This window comes from Sinohyriopsis cumingii, chromosome 5 (assembly GCF_028554795.1).
Source record: "Sinohyriopsis cumingii isolate HCF-2022 chromosome 5, ASM2855479v2, whole genome shotgun sequence".
NCBI classification, from domain to species: Eukaryota; Metazoa; Mollusca; class Bivalvia; order Unionida; family Unionidae; genus Sinohyriopsis; species Sinohyriopsis cumingii.
This window is the reverse complement of record NC_142965.1, coordinates 116100463-116117002: the sequence shown is the minus strand read 5'-3', so window position 1 is coordinate 116117002 and position 16540 is coordinate 116100463. Positions and strand designations below refer to the sequence as shown.

The 16540-nt window shown below is 35.2% G+C and overlaps 1 protein-coding gene across 1 annotated transcript in view; it reads right to left on the bottom strand.

The window, feature by feature from the left end:
* Positions 1–15259, bottom strand: part of LOC149800036 (ATP-binding cassette sub-family C member 4-like) — a 143292-nt gene extending 128033 nt beyond the window's left edge. Inside the window, exons 1-3 of the mRNA XM_089959559.1 lie at positions 14863–15259; positions 12517–12627; positions 6812–6932 (exon numbers count right to left, since the gene is read on the bottom strand). Coding sequence (XP_089815685.1) covers positions 6812–6932; positions 12517–12627; positions 14863–14936 — 306 coding nt within the window. The 5' untranslated portion in view covers positions 14937–15259. The remainder of the gene's footprint in view (positions 1–6811; positions 6933–12516; positions 12628–14862) is intronic.
* Between the last annotated feature and the right edge of the window lie 1281 nt (positions 15260–16540).

Below are 16540 nucleotides of genomic sequence, written 5' to 3'. Positions count from 1 at the left end.
ATTCAAACCTGAAATACAACAGAATATGGATTATTTCTCTTCAACTTGTGATTATGTTGGTCTCGCAATCAGTCTCAAGAAACCAGGTGATGCATCAATGTGAATCAGAAAAACCTTGCACAGAGCTTACATTCACAGTAAATTGCTAAATAATACGGGCAGTGGATAACCTCACCTAAATGAGCATTACACTGTCACGTCCTTTCCACATCGATGATGAAAGCAATGCCAGAATTGTCCAGCCAGCTTGGCCTTCAGCAGACTATGCGCATATGTGAGAGATTAAAGCGGGAATAGTCTGCAACCAAAATTTAAGGTTGGAAAAGCTATGATGTTACAATCCCTGCAGTATACATATGAAACCTAGACAGTGTACATATGCCAAGCTAAGAAGTTGATCCAATTTTACCTAAACAGCTTGAATAAAATGATGACGATAATAAGGTAGCAAAATTCTAAGCATGCACATTCTTCTTAAGAAGGTAAGCAAGGTGTCAAATCGGTTAAAGAAGATATTATACGATGATCTGAATGAAAGAAAGCATACTCAGAGTGCTCAGAAGACATTCTTCAAATACTCCTTCAAATCCTCCTTGAAGCTCTTGAACATTGACCTAAGTATGGGGAATATATCATGCAGGATCGTTCCACTTGAAGGTATCTTATCCATACTGAAGTTACAGACTAAAAGCTGGTGAGAAATACAGAAGCAGCGCAAAAGTGCAAGCAGATTACATATTGGAACTGCAGCACATCCTATGATGACAAAGCCAGCCCAAGCGGCATCTCCCGTCACAGACAGTTCAAGGCACAAAATGGCCTGACCAGTGATTCCTATTGTCATAAACCAAACCAGTTAGAAATGCCGCTATTCAGAAAGACCCACAGTTCTCAGTCCTAAGAAAGCTGAATAGTTCAGTAACGAGCCACAGCATCTCCTGACGAATTCTCCTCTTCTCAAAGTCCAAATAGGTACCGATCAAGCATTTTGTTGGAGACGCCTTGTCGGATCACTGACATCATATGCGGGTCCTTTCCGCAATAGAAAGATTCACTGGCTTAACTTCCATGATTATACTCCTCTTTCATCGATCCCCAGTTTGTTTGACTATCATTTTATCTGATTCAAATTACCAATGACATCATCTTTTCATGCCTCCTTATCTCCTAATACCAATATTTTCTCATACTAAGATTCCAATTTTACAATGCTTATCGACATTCCACTCCAATCTATGTATCTTTCGGATTCAAACTATTTACTGGCGTCATGGCATTCACTCCGGGTCGATTTTATCCGATTCAAGTTACCAATAACAGCACGCTTGATGAACTTAAGCATGAATTTCTACAGCATCTTGCATGCCTCCACACATAATACCTGAGTCAACGAGTCTTGACAAAGCCAATATCTCTTAAATAGTCAGAGGAACATCTGCATATAGATTTCCACATTGTCAAACTTTCACAAATTCATCTGTAGCTTTTATTCCTAGTCCAAGGTTTCTCAAAGATTTCTTCCCTTGATATTGCAACTCAATCGTTCATAAAGTAATGATACACAGCATCCCACACCACCTTACATCAGGACAGATTAAAAGGTGAACCCCTGCAATCAACATGCCTTATAATTAGATCAACCTACAATTTCTATCTCAGATAGACTACTCACGAAATCTTCATTCTGACTAATGCGTAATAAGGTAAACCAGTTGAACAGATTTAAAGCTAATTGCAGTTTATATTCTCGAAAAATACCAACATTTTATCTGAAGGTGATATGAACAATATGAAAGAAAAACAAGAAACCAAACTATATCATGGCCAAACAGAAAAGCTTTGACGAACTACAATATAACATCCCAATCTCATTTAACTTGAATCGAATCAAAACGTCACACTTTCTCCCCGGCTATTCTTTGTTTCGTCAAACAGAAAAGTAAATGACATTTTACTCTTATTTATTTCCTGCAAGATATCCTCCCAAACCTATGTCTCAAGTTCATGAGAAATCTTATAAGATATTTTATTTTTCCTCCTTGTAAATTCATCAAACATTGAGTCAGAAAACTTTCTTCGAGACAGTTCTGTGCTTCCATTAGAAATTGTAATTATACACAGAAGCAGCTACTTTCTTGGCCTACAAATATGCTGTTATGGTAACATGTTCCTAGTGGAGATTTTGTGTTTGTTTGCTTTGATTGCACAGCCACTGGCGGTAACTCAGATGCTGGTCTATGCTTCACAGTAAATGTGCTAATTACTCCAATGGATGTAAATAAATGTAGAAAATTTGCAATTTCGATTTGCTTCTGTCCTCCAACATGGCTCATTTGCTAATTAAGTCTAGTATATCCACCGAACTGATCTGCTGCAAACAAAGCCGCAACCTGTATATTCCGAACATGGATCAGTCGTTTACAATTAATTATGTTTATGTTCATTGCAGTTTTGTGGTATTTTCTAGTTTCTTCAAAGCAAATCACCTTGTTAATTGTTTACCACTTCTTGACAACTTGTTCCCTTGATCTAAAGATTACAAAGGTTAATATTCTAGATGTGTCATAATCTTTCACTCAGCACAAATTAAATAAAATGAATCTGATGTGATTTTTAAATATGGAAAACTCATAACACTTCCTGTTTTATGCGCTTTGAGAAACGCGCCGCTTTGTATTCCATATAGAACCAGTTATCAGCTATGACAATAAGCAACAATAATTGCTTTTAAAAAAGAATAAATACGCATGCTTCATAACTACACCTCTAGCATTTTGTATTTGCTGATTTTAAAGCATTACAATTAAAATGCTAAAGTAGCACTTTTAGCATGCACGTTACAGTTGTTAATTCCCTCATGTTCCTTCTTTAGGAAATACAACGTTCCTAGATAGCTTCAGCTTGCCTTCCACCCAGATTGTACGAATCATAAAGCACGAAACTTGTAATCAGATGGGGCTCATCATTAAATCTCGATTCATGAGAAGATGCTACTAGCCTGTTTATCAACTTCCTCGTGGAGGATTTGGTATCTCCCTCTAAGCACCAGAGGCAGCAAGTGAGGATCACCCTCCATTTCGCTCTATTATGAGGCCTGAGGTGGTCGGATGATCTATGGTGTGCCAGTCTGCTGATCCATAAGGCCATGACAAAGTCATCCATAGTGACTTGTAGTCCCTATGCTATGTGGGAGTTTAACAGGAACACCAAGAAAGGGAGCGCTATTAACCCAATACGTTCCCATAACAGTCATCAAAACACAAAGTCTGTTGAATTGAAGCATGACGGATGAAAGCCCTTCTATGAGTGTCATCAACACATTTCCCAGTGACTTATCGTCGCTGACTATCACCTACCACATTACGCTCTGACTAGTGAATTATTATTTGCTCCTGTTGAACTATTATTCAGTTAAATGACCAGTCAGATAATAGAGACCTAACTGGAGAGATTTTGTTAAGAGAACCTGATTCTAATGAGTTAGATCTTGCTTTCATTCAAGCCCTAGTAGGAAGAGATGACAGCAGAACTTCTCTTGTATTAGGATGGATCACAATTTTGGGCTGGCAACTTCAATATGCTGGGAAGTGCTTTGGTTACATCCCTCGGAGACCACTCCCTGTAGGAGTGGCAAATGTTTAACTCCGAACATTGCTCGTTGAAGAGTGTGACGTTCCTGAATTGAGAATGTTATAGCCCTGCCTCGAAATGGAGAGGGTCCTCCAGGGAAGATTCTTAAGTGGTGAGACCTTTCCTTGCCTTATTAGTCCCGGAAACTTACTGCCATTTCCCAAACTTCATGGGGATACAAACAACTAATGGGGCAAGTGTCCGTGCATAGACTTGCAAGACAGCTAGTGTTTGTCCCACACTGCCCTTTTACGTCAGCATTTGTCAACATCTTGAGGCATTATTGAAGACTGACAGGAATATATCAAAATACAAGTAACAATAACAACATAGGGGTAGTAACTACTTACCCTGAAACCAGGTACAATTAAAGGGATGAAACACAAAAATAACTACTCCGCTAGCAATGACGCAAATGCCGCGAAATCACAGAAAATTGACGCAGATAAGCGCAAATAAAGCAAGGACTGAGGCCAAAATACCAAATACAACAACTATATGATATGATTGACCGTATACGTGCCACAATATGAATTATGATCTGGTAGCCCAAGAGTATGCACATAAATGCTTAAAGTCAAAGACAACGAGCAATAATGTTATTAATACCTCTCTCTCATCCGGGGAATTCCCACCATTTTTCAAAGCTGCCATTGTAAAGCCTCTGCTGAAGAAACCAACACTAGATCATAACGATTTAAAGATCTACCGCCCAGTTTCTTATCTCGCATTCATGTCAAAAATCTTAGACAAGTTTGTTCTATCCCATCTTGTATCTCATCTGAATTCAAACAGTCTTTTTAGCAATGTACAATCTGCATATCGCCTTTGCCACAGTACTGAAACTACTCTTCTAAAAGTACTTAATGACATCCTCTCTGTTTTGGATAGAAGAAAGATTACAACACAAAGACATCCTCATTCACATCCTTTACCTCAAATAATAAATATCAGCAACACCAACCTTAAATTCACACAATCAGTACAAAACCTAGGTGTTACTCTGGACAGTACTCTCACATTGCACCAACATGTCATGAACATATGCAAGGCTGCATGTCTTGAGCTGAGACGCATCAGCTCAATTCGCGAATATCTTGCAGTTGATGCCACTAAAACACTTGTGTGTTCATTAGTACTTTCAAGACTGGACTATTGCAACTCAGTTATGTCTGTTTCATCTCAATATCTGTTCCAGAAACTTCAAAAAGTTCAAAACACAGCTGCTCGGATAATACTTAGAGTACCACGATCAGAGCACACCTCCCTGCTGCTCTGTAGCTTACAGTGGCTATCCATTCGATCCAGAATCAAACACAAAATTTGTTCTCTGTGCTACGTTTCACTGTCGGACTCTAGTCCAACATACCTATCGGACTTCACCCATGTGTATACACCAGCAAGATACTTACGCTCCTCTTGTGACAATCTTCGTTTGCATACCAGGGCCCAACAACGTGGAATGAATTGCCCATTGAACTTAGACACAAAGACACAGTGATCACATTCAAGAGTGCTCTCAAAAACTCACTTATTTCGACTGCAAGAACAAACTTAAAGACCTAATAATGTTTCCTACCTTAAATATTCTCAGCGTGATTTTATGTCTTCTAATTTCATGGTTTTTGTTTTTATAATCATATCATTATATATGTTTCTTATCTTATAGGTGTTGCCTAATGTTGTAAAGCGCTTAAAGCTTCTAAAGATTAGGCGCTATACAAAGTCCTCATTATTATTATTATTATTATTATTATTATTATTATTATAGTGGAATTGGATAAAGATATCATCCCGGGTCAAGTTGATTTTTATTATAAATCTAAAAATTACTAAATGGATAATGAATTATTAGTCTTGGACTGATGACTAACACGATAAAAGGTTGTAGTAATTAGATAATAATAGGCAAAGTCTTGTTTCTATAAATGGGCGAGTTCACTGAAATGTGTATTGGAAACAACCATCACAAAACAGCATCTACTATTAACTTTAGGTGAGTGTCACAGACTTTGCCTGGTTTGTCTGGAAAATATGTACATGCAAGATTTGCACATACTTTGTACTATATATTTTTCACAAATATTCAATAAAGCAAATAAAACTCATATCTGTTGGACATGATTCCACCTCATTCTGTTAAGGTGTTACCCATCTGGATCATGATGCCCTACAAGCCGTGGGTCATAAACATATATTAATAATTTACAAAAAAATCAAATGCCAGAGCTCTTTGAAGGTCTTTGGCATTGGAGACCTGGAACATCTATTTCCAGAAACTTGGGGTCGCAATAGGGAGAGTCCAAAATCGGGCATATGTATAAGACTAATTGATAAAAGTTACTATGAAACGTATTTTACCATAACTATTGCTCTCATTTATTTTACTCATTCTTTGCTTCCTTTTGAATTGTAAGATTATGATAATCCTTTATTCTCTTTCTTTGTATTAAAAAAAATGTCTTATCAAATGGGGCTTTATTTTACCTCATAACCCGTTAAGTAACAATAAAATAGTATGCGTTGTTCTGGTACCTGTCTGAATAAAATGGGGTAGGAAGGTCATTACAAATGTGTGGGGTCTATTACTTTTGTTTTCTATCCCGTATCAGCTGAGGTCACAGTTTTCTGTCTGATGTTACTCGTTAAGATTTGAAATATTGGGCACAGTGTGTACAGATTTACTTGTTATTGCTTCCTTGATAAACACTCGCATGCTTTGGGGCCACTAAAATATTTAAAACATGGCAAATTAGGTCACGGGATCATATTTTCATTTTTTGATCTTGTACATCAACCGGTTTCACAGGTTTAGAAACGCAATGGCCTCCGCCTCGCATTTAAAGGTCCATTATGCACTGGAAGCATTTAAATATAGTTCTTTATGTCACACTTTTACCAATACCCTTTGAAAACAAACATCTGTAACTACACATAACGCAAGAAAGTTACAAATAATCGTGTTTGTTTTTATTATAGAGATGAATCCCTCGAATTCCTTAAGGTGAGGGATGCATTACCTGTAACGATATTATATGACCTTTATCAACGTATCTGACCTCATCCTATTATACGGCATACAATAATACTATTGAATCATGGCTTTCAAATGCTGCATAGCTTTCTAAATTTATTTTCTTTTAATTTATACATAATGGTTATAACGAATGAAACATCGCACCTCTAGCAGTAGGATCAGTCCCAGCAAGATATATTTCAGTCCAAACACTTTGAATAGACATTTCAGAAGACTTGGTTTTTTTTCGCCTGTACCATACCTCTCTACCTCCATCGTCCATTCTCTACAAAGAATTAACGGAATCCCGACTATATATATATATATATATATATATATATATATATATATATATATATATATATATATATATATATATATATATATATGGTACAAGAAAGAAATAGGTTTGAGGCATCACATTATATTAATGAAGATACTTGCATAATTCCATACAATTTCCCCTCGTATGGCAAAGAGAATATGTTAAAGCCTGCACATCTGATGGTTCCGTCGATCTCTATTTTCACTTAATAACATTTAATGTTATAGTAAAGACTGACGATTATACATGAACCCAGGAGAACATGGGGATGGGATAGTAAACATATCTAAATGAAATTTTAAGATATATTTTACCATTCTGTTTACAAATCATCAAATGTATCGTATAAAAATGAATTGATTTTAGTCAGTTTGTACTGATCCATAGAAAGCAATCACGCCAAGAAACACACATGAAGGCCAGTCTGCAATTTTCATCCAATTGATGATATGTAAAATTAATATTAAATGAGAAATAAATGCTTTTCAATACCAGTACATGTTGCCTCACAGGATATATTTTACTTAACGTAAACAATGCAAACAAATAAATCATTTAGATATAAATAAACCGCTCTTCTATCAGCACGTACTAGACACAAAGTATGTGCTAAAAGTTCTGACAGACACATGAGTGTTAGCTCTTGGTCTCGGCAACATAAATGCATGTGTCAAAAGGCAATGCAATCCAGAGGGACGATTTATCTGGCCGCTAACAAATATAAATTTCTTGAGAGATATATATGACAAAAACAAAACAAAACCACAGATGTCAATTTGAAATATGAATGTGATATTACTGAGTAAAATCGGACTTAAACTTAGTTTACGATCCGAATCTGGTGCGTTTTCTAACGTCTTTATTGTGTTAAATGTATGTATGATACATTAGATATTTTAGGTTTACTTGAGCTGAGAACAATTTCTAAGAATGGTAAAGAACAACTCCTAGTATTTAAAACTGAATATTTAATGTAATATTCCCACTCGATCTGCAAAATGTGGAAGAGTGCTTTTCTAGGGCAGATTTAGCAAAGCCAACATATTGAGCTTCGAAATACAGCATAATGTAAACAATTTTTGTCCATTTAGCTTGAAGCAATCCTTTAATAATTAGCATGAATTTCATAATCACTTGTTATTTAATTATCCCTGCAATGTCATCGGCAAGTACGTAACACTGGTTGGACAATGTCAAACACAACTAGGAACTAAAACTGTCCACGAAGGTTGCCGAAAGTTTACTTACCTTCCTTCAACTCTGAAATCATACATGTAATATTAGCAGCAATGAAAATATTAATTTAAAATGAATCATGTTTCAGAAAGTTAAATTGAAAAATAAGTTAGATTTTGCTGCAATAAAGTCACTTTTCAGGGAACACCCACCCTGCAACTTGTCTCTTAATGTAGCTGATCTCATCAAAAAAGACATTTTATAATTCAACAAGAACTGATCAATGTATTGAGTCACTGGTCGTAATATATGCTTCCTCAAGTGTGACCTTTTAAGTAAGGATCAACTGCCAGAAGTATGTGAATCATTTTAAACAATAACGTTATTTTATGTAAGTTTATGCTATGGCTCAATTCATTCTTTAGAGACCAAGTCAACTATGGCTAAAGTAGAAAACAGTGAGGTTGCTTGCATTTCATTTTCAAAAGGACTCAAGCAAAGCGCACTCATATGCTCCGTTTGTCTATTTCAGTCGTCTATCACGCAAGTAATTTTTTAAGTATTCATGTTGATTTAACTTCTCACCTGTCTTTTTAAATATAGCAAACCGACAACGCACAGAGCCAAACTACCATTTTACCTAGCTTAAGTGTTATCAACTCTCATTCATGGTGAATGTCAAATACAAAACAGAGACAAGACAAAAAGTTAACACAACAAAAATATTGTACTTACAGAAATACATATGACCGTGCGTAATGAAAGTAATGTTAAATGACGTATCTAACTGGTTTGAACACCACTGATAAATCGCAACCTAGTATGCATTAACCTAAGGAGGACCAATATCACCGTCATTATTTTAAATATAAATTAGTGTACCTGTATATTTTATCCAAGATACGTTATTGTTCCAGAAATGAAAATAATAACCATGAAAATCATAATACTAGTAAGAATTACAAAAGCCAGTAATACATATTTATGCATCTGCTTTACTAGTTCTTCAAGGCAGTGTATCTATTAAGATTCATTTTTCTTTTCTGGTTTTAGAACACAAGTCGCAGTTATGATTAAATGTGTTAACATTATATCAATGAAACTATGGCCACATGTATTGTGCAATGTCTGAAGTGGGTTTAAAAACGCAACAACTTTGTATTAAATTAAAAATTATTACTTCCAAATTAATGAAAACGTAATGACTATAAAGATGGGTCTCTAGTGTGCTAATATCTTTAGGTTAAGACAAGATGGTAAACATTTAGCATAGATGAAACTTACACCATACCAGAGGGTATGCTTCACTGAATAAATAGAACTGAAGCGGCAGCATGAAAGAGAAAATATGCATGGCTTCATACTAAAAGGAAACCTATTTCAACCTACAATGAAATTAATGACAGACGTCTCTTACTCAAACCATGATTTCCTGAACACGAAACACAGACTGGTGAATCTCCACACAGACATCTGCTTAACACAGATATAAAACGTAAGAATCTACTCCCATCCCGCATTCATAGAAGACATTGCATTCAGAGCATCCAGCATAGCTAGGCACTGAGGATAGGAAGAATTGGCAACGACGATGAAACATTCTATAAAAGGTCTTAAGACTTATATGAGCATTGATCAGCTGAGGCTACAACAAAAACCTGATAGCGAAGGCAACATGAAAGGCTAACAAACAAACCTAAATGAATTATTAAATTTAGAGAAAAGGAAAAGGTTGATCAGATACCACGCATCATGATGTACCATCCAGTCAGCTGCAAAATAGATCAAATCGTTATTATATTTTAAGATAATGATCATTAGTACGCAACATGTTCACTTCGTTTTGAGTTCGGGACATTGGTGTTTTCGTTGGAATAAAACATTGGTCTTCCAGATGTTTGTCAGGTTAATTTGCTAACATTTTAGTACACATACTTGACCTTGCTTACAGTTTGGTAATTGTCCATTAAGATGATGGTTATGTTTAGAAAAAGATTAGTGCAACACAGGTCGGGTGGGGATTTATACAATTTTGTTTACATCAAAATTAGTCATTCCTAGTTTAATATCTGTCAAGTGGAGTCACCTTTAGTTGTGTTTCGTTATAATTTGTGAGGGTGTACATATTTAAATTATTCATCAGAATTACAAAATGTTCATTGACTTTCTGCGTCAAATACTATTTTCGAATTATTGTAAATTCATTCAAGGACATTATGGATTATATAATTGTGATATATCAAGACTGTTGGTACCTCAGCTCATCCATGACTACTGGAACATAAGCACATTTTATACTGTAATTCATTTGCCACATTGTAATTTTCGACTTGTACTAGAATGTTTGTGATTGTGATTTAATGTACAACACTGTACGTTCCTTTTAAATTTTCACTTTGTTTTCCACGGATTTAAATTATTTGTTGAACTTACCTAACTTGTTGATTTTGCTTATTTTTATGTTACTTAGTTTAAAACCATTGAGTCGTAGCACCAATAACACTGGCCCATCTTAGAATCTTTTGATATACTACAGTTACGCATCCCAAAGAAACCAGTAATAGGACGCTGCTAACCTAAAATCCTCGAGGGCATCCAAGTCACAGCAAAGCAAATAACGCTCATAAGCCATGACCAATCTGGCACATCAAGTCCTTGTGATATTATTTTTATCTTTATTTTTAGTAACTCTTTGTGCATGACTGTACCTATGTTATCTGTAGTTTTTATGCATGACTATACATTGTAATTATCATATGTAGTAAAGATATTACATAGCTAAATTTTGTACTTGGGTGGAAAATAATATTTTAAGATATTACGAGTTTAGATTACATAGCATCTGTACATTTATGTTGGATTTCTAATAATGAGGCCGGTAGACAACTTTGGGGTGATTTCTCATTGGTTGGATTGTTTAGGTGGGTTCTTAGAAGAATTAAGTACTTAGGGTATATTGCTACATACAGTCATAATGGACTCCTCAAGATCAATATCAAGAGAGAACTGAGCAATGAAATTCATTTCTATCTTGAATTCATTCCTCTTTCATATTCTTATTCCATTTGTTGAAATCAGTCTGCTGATATGTTTGATGTGTTTAGATAATTTGGGAGTAGACATTTGTTATGATGATTCATTGGAACTACAAAGTGCTCATTGGAATAGAATATTATTCTGGGACTAGTGTGAATGTTTCAAAGAAATTCTGGCCAAGGACACTTGATACATTCAATGATCTCATAAAGATATTTGGAACATTCAATTATTTTTGTCTTGAATATAACTTTTTTTGGATTATTTTGGATTCACTTCATAATACTGTATTTTCCTCTATATTTTCATTTTATACATTTTATAATTAAATTAAATGTTATGTTTTTCAAAACATGCTGGCTTTGCTTCCTTCTTTTACTTAGTTTATGACCATTGAGTCGTTACACCATAGATGAAAGAGACCAACCCATTCTCTGGGACAAAAAGGTATGAAAATTGAACATACATGGTCCAAACAAGACATGCAAAACCGAGACGTAATTTGTGATATCTGTGGTTTCCGTCGCTAAAAATAAAATAAAAACATGGACAAAAGGACCTCTTTTCACGGATTTGATTGGATGACAAAGACGGTGGATAGAAGTCCAGATTGAGAAAATTTATTTTTCCCTGACTATACTTTCAGTGATATACATATAATACTACCTTCATTTGTTGAAAACCGCAACTTTTTGACTTTTGAAACATGGTAAGAAAAGGAACCTTATTGGATAGGCATTTGTAGAATACAGAACCACACAACTTAAACCATGAAGATTTATATCCGCATCCACACACACAGTTCTAGTTCTTGATAGTAATAAAATTGTAATGGTCATCACAGAACCAAATAATTATCGTTATCATTGTCTATGGTTATACCACAATACAGTAAGAATACTTATGAAACTATTGCTTTTGTACATTAATACCACTAGCTTGTAGTTTATATAGCTCACAGTTCAACAGAACTGGGTATGATTGAAACTTTTCAGGTGATACTTCCATGACACATAGTCATGTAAACGTTTGTAATTTCAATTCTTTTTATTGTTTTCATTGTTTTGTTTTTCTCTTTGCTCTGTAATTTATTTAGAGAAATACACAATAAATAAAATCGCTTACGCACGTAAAGAACTAATTTTGAACTGTTCGTTGTCAGTTTGATTCATTTATCTTAATCAGCCCCTTACACATGCAAACCCATGTTGGATCTAGTGCACTTGATATGACCGTTATTCACCATATGATATGTATTCTTTATATATATGTATGTTTGTCCATTTTATCTTTCTAGATTACAACAGGATAAAGGGCGAATGCCAGTGCTCACTTTTCAAGCTTTGATCCCAACACGTCAGACTGGTCTGATGGTACAACATTGTACATATCCTCAATTTCAAGGCTGCGGTCATAACCAGTCTTGAAGATTGGATTCATCCACCTGAAATGAAGTCATCTTTAATTATATTTCCACTTACATTAAAATATCTTGCATGATGCAAATCCTGGCTGAGAAGGAAAGCATGAAAGTGCATTGTCTTCTTTAGAATGGGTAATTTTTATTTATGCATGGCCAGCCCCACCTTTTCCCGACATCTTTTTTGAAGCAATCAGTCATAACTACGTCTTCAGTCAAATTTCATGTGCAATCGTGCATTGAATGTAGTCTCAAATGTGTTTTGTTCATTGTTTATTAACAGTATTAGTCTTTTATCCAAGAATCGGAGAATAAGACTTTCTCTTGATTCACAAATAAAATGGCACTTAAGAAATAAGATAATAATTGTTGCGAATTATACAATGCTAAATATTCTGAAATGTCCGAAATTAACTTGGTGCATTTATATACTTCAATTTGTAACTTAAAATGTAAAGAAGGAAAGTCTCACAACTGTAAATGTGTCGCTTTATATGGTGCTGACATGTAGAGTGGAGTAAACGGTACTTTTATTTATACATCAAGATAATGAGTACAGATATTTAAGCCCTAATGAGTATCAACAAGAAAACAAAATCTTGGGTTTTAAGGAATCCAAATGAAAAAGTAAGATTGCATACTGTGTACTCTACGCCATTACTATGGAAATCGTGAAGTACAATCTGATTTTATTTTTTTTATCATAGGCCTAATGCAAATATGTTTATAAATATATTTTCACCCCAACATTCTTATGCCAATAAAGGGCTCCAACTATGACTCTACAATACCTTAAAGACATGAAATAACTGCACCAGTTTTAGACTGATACTAAAATTATGAATTAATACATTCTAACCTTAATGTGAGTCACACGAAAAGTCACACGTGTTTTTAAACATCCAAAACTAAAAACATGTTATTGAAATGTAACAAAACATTTCTAATAGCAACAGCTACAGCTCTTCAAAGACACACCTACATAGATTTAACATTTTGTTTTGATTCTAATGTTCCTTACATATTAAGTCCCACTACTTTAATATAAAGTATTAGTACCATTACATAAATAGACAAACTTTATTTTATCTTTAGACTTCATGTAGTGGTACTGTGCATACGTATAAATCACGTACTGCAGTGTCAAACGTAGGATCCAAAAAAGCCGACGACGCTGTGTCCCCGACACTCCAAGTTTGGGAAACACATTTTCAGGAGACAAACGAAACATGCAGTACATACTGCACTAGTAGTGCCTCAAAATGAGATAATGTTATTCCCTTTGACAGACTGGCCATTTTAGATTTGTAGCCTGCACTGTATTTTCTTATTCCATGACACATTTGTTATAACAAGAAACGGATTTATAACATGCGCATGTAACTCATGAACACTTTCATAAGTCTGAATATCTTACTCAACCCAAATGAGTTGCACCTTTAACTTTTCTGTTCCAGATCTTGATCTCATTTAACCATTAGTGTTCACTCATTAGTACCATCACTTATTATAACACACGTTTAATATGTGAAAACGAAAGTAGGTGTCTAGGGGAGTAGTGTCCATACATTTTGACGTATAATAACGTAGATCGGAATCACCTCAGATCTAATTAACATGATTCAGCACAACAAATATGATTGAAAATCAGTGACAATAATATTATGAATATAATTATTCTGCCGAAAGGAAATTTGGTTATCTCTCTAGTTGGGTATTGACAACAAAGACATTTCGACATATTTGATCACCAAAATTGACTTATTATCTGCCTTTAAGGAATTCCAGTACGTTTTCGAACGTTACCGCTAGACATTGTCATGGTCGTGTCCCCCTTAACATATACGAACAGCTCCTAAAAATGAACAATGCCTTTTCATTGGCAATAAAATGACGTATTGCAATTACTGATAATCACACTTTTCAGTCGACCCCTGAGAGAGAGAGAGAGAGCTGTAATGAAATGAGGTGGGTGGGATGAACAATCAAATCCATACTGTCAACAAATGATGACGTAGAATACTAAATTTCAAGCTCATTTTATATCCCCTTGAAAGCTGCAAAAGCCGGGATCCAATAATAATTATTACAGTCATTCTGTGGAAACGAAAATGTGATGACCCAATTGATATGTGTATTAAGCTCCTAGCAAACCGAGAGTTCAGTTTCTACGAGAAATAACTATATTAAGCTAATAAAGAATAATTGTAAAACACTTGATAGTGCTGAATTGTACACAAGACAGCTTATATACCTTACCCAAAAAACAGCCGTGAAATCAGATTGGCAGTTAAAACTGGATTCGGATTATGATGTTTCAGCGATTCATCCATGGTAAAATTATCTTCATAAATAACTGGAATCCTTCATTCAGTTATTAATATGTATCAATGTCTTTTAACGTTCCGTTCCTCAGGCTACCTCTGGTCTCTTTTAAATGCACTATTATGAATGACGATCATGTGACTAATCCATTTCAAGGAATTTCTTATGTCATTTGATATAGAAAACTGGGTGGAGGACTTTGACTCTGATAATTCGTCAATACAAGTCAACTCAAAAAATCAATTATGGTATTGATTTTTGTACTAGATAATAATGTGTATATTGGAAGACAGCGTACACGAATTAAAAAAATGCTCAGTTAATATCGACCCTTCCTATCGGATGTACGATGATTAGGCCGAAGATAGCTTGAGAATATTGTGATATACGATGGCTATCTGACGTGTCAGTCAGTTTCTGCGAAAACTTACTTGGTCCGTATCTCTCAAATGCACTTTTAACATTTGGGGACAAACAATAATAAGCATCTAGACGACCTTTTCTTCTACAAAGAAAAAGCATTTGACTGATCGGATTTTAACAATTGACGTATCTGAGATTAGAAGAGGGCTTTGCCCTCTAATAAGAATAGTTATTTCTTTCAGATCGGGAAGCTCCCGTTGAAAACGACTATGAAGAAATGTGTGACTGACATATTACTTATAGATGTTATCAAAACTGTACAGACATGTTAGGCGATATGTAGAAGTTATAAAGATCTACACCCGTGCATCAAATCATGTGTCCGGGGTTCAAATTTCAAAAGCACTTTCCTTGAAAGGGTACCAAAGCAAAGGTATATGTGTATATTTTCTCAAAGTGCACATAATACCCAAATAGCGTGCATAAGAATGAAACGATGGTCCAATTGCAAGTAACAAATGATTGTACGTTTTTTATGTATGAGCGGTTTCAGGAAACCCTCGAGCCCCACCCCCACCCCTTCCGTCCCTAGATTGTTCAAATAATTTATAGAATTTCAAATCATCTAGAATCCTATAAAGAATTGTTCAATTCTCTTACGTGATACGCCACTTTACTAACCAGTACGTGCGGAAGCACTGTTAGTTCAAACATGTATAAGCTGACTAGTTAATGAAATATTTTACCCGCTAGTTCAATGACTGCCTTAGCTCTGGTACGGAAGGTCAGAAAAGAGAATGTTTGATTACAGTGAATCGTAAACCGCTTATCGATTATGTCACTTTTATTTTCGATCGATTTGTGAAACTGCTTGATGTTTCAATATGAGGCGTGATCAGGCAAGTTCTCCAAAGCTAATTTTGTACGTGACTTAAGCACCCTAGCGACATACCTCACCTGTACTCGAACAGCAGATTGGCACCGGACGTCAAGTTTGTTTTTTCTTGGGGGCGTGAGGAGCTTAATACACGTTTGGTTTAGGTAATTGTTAAAAGAATAGAACAATATGGATTGTGTAGTAAACATTATATACTCTTTTTCTTCTTTCTCAAAAGAGTCACATGGAATGTTAAAATGGAGACCAATATATGACCAGAGGTTTCGAGTTCTGATGTTCGATAGTTTTGACAACATTTGCGATTAGCCTTTGACTGGAGGTTTGGGATATGAAAGCGGTTTCATTCAAAAT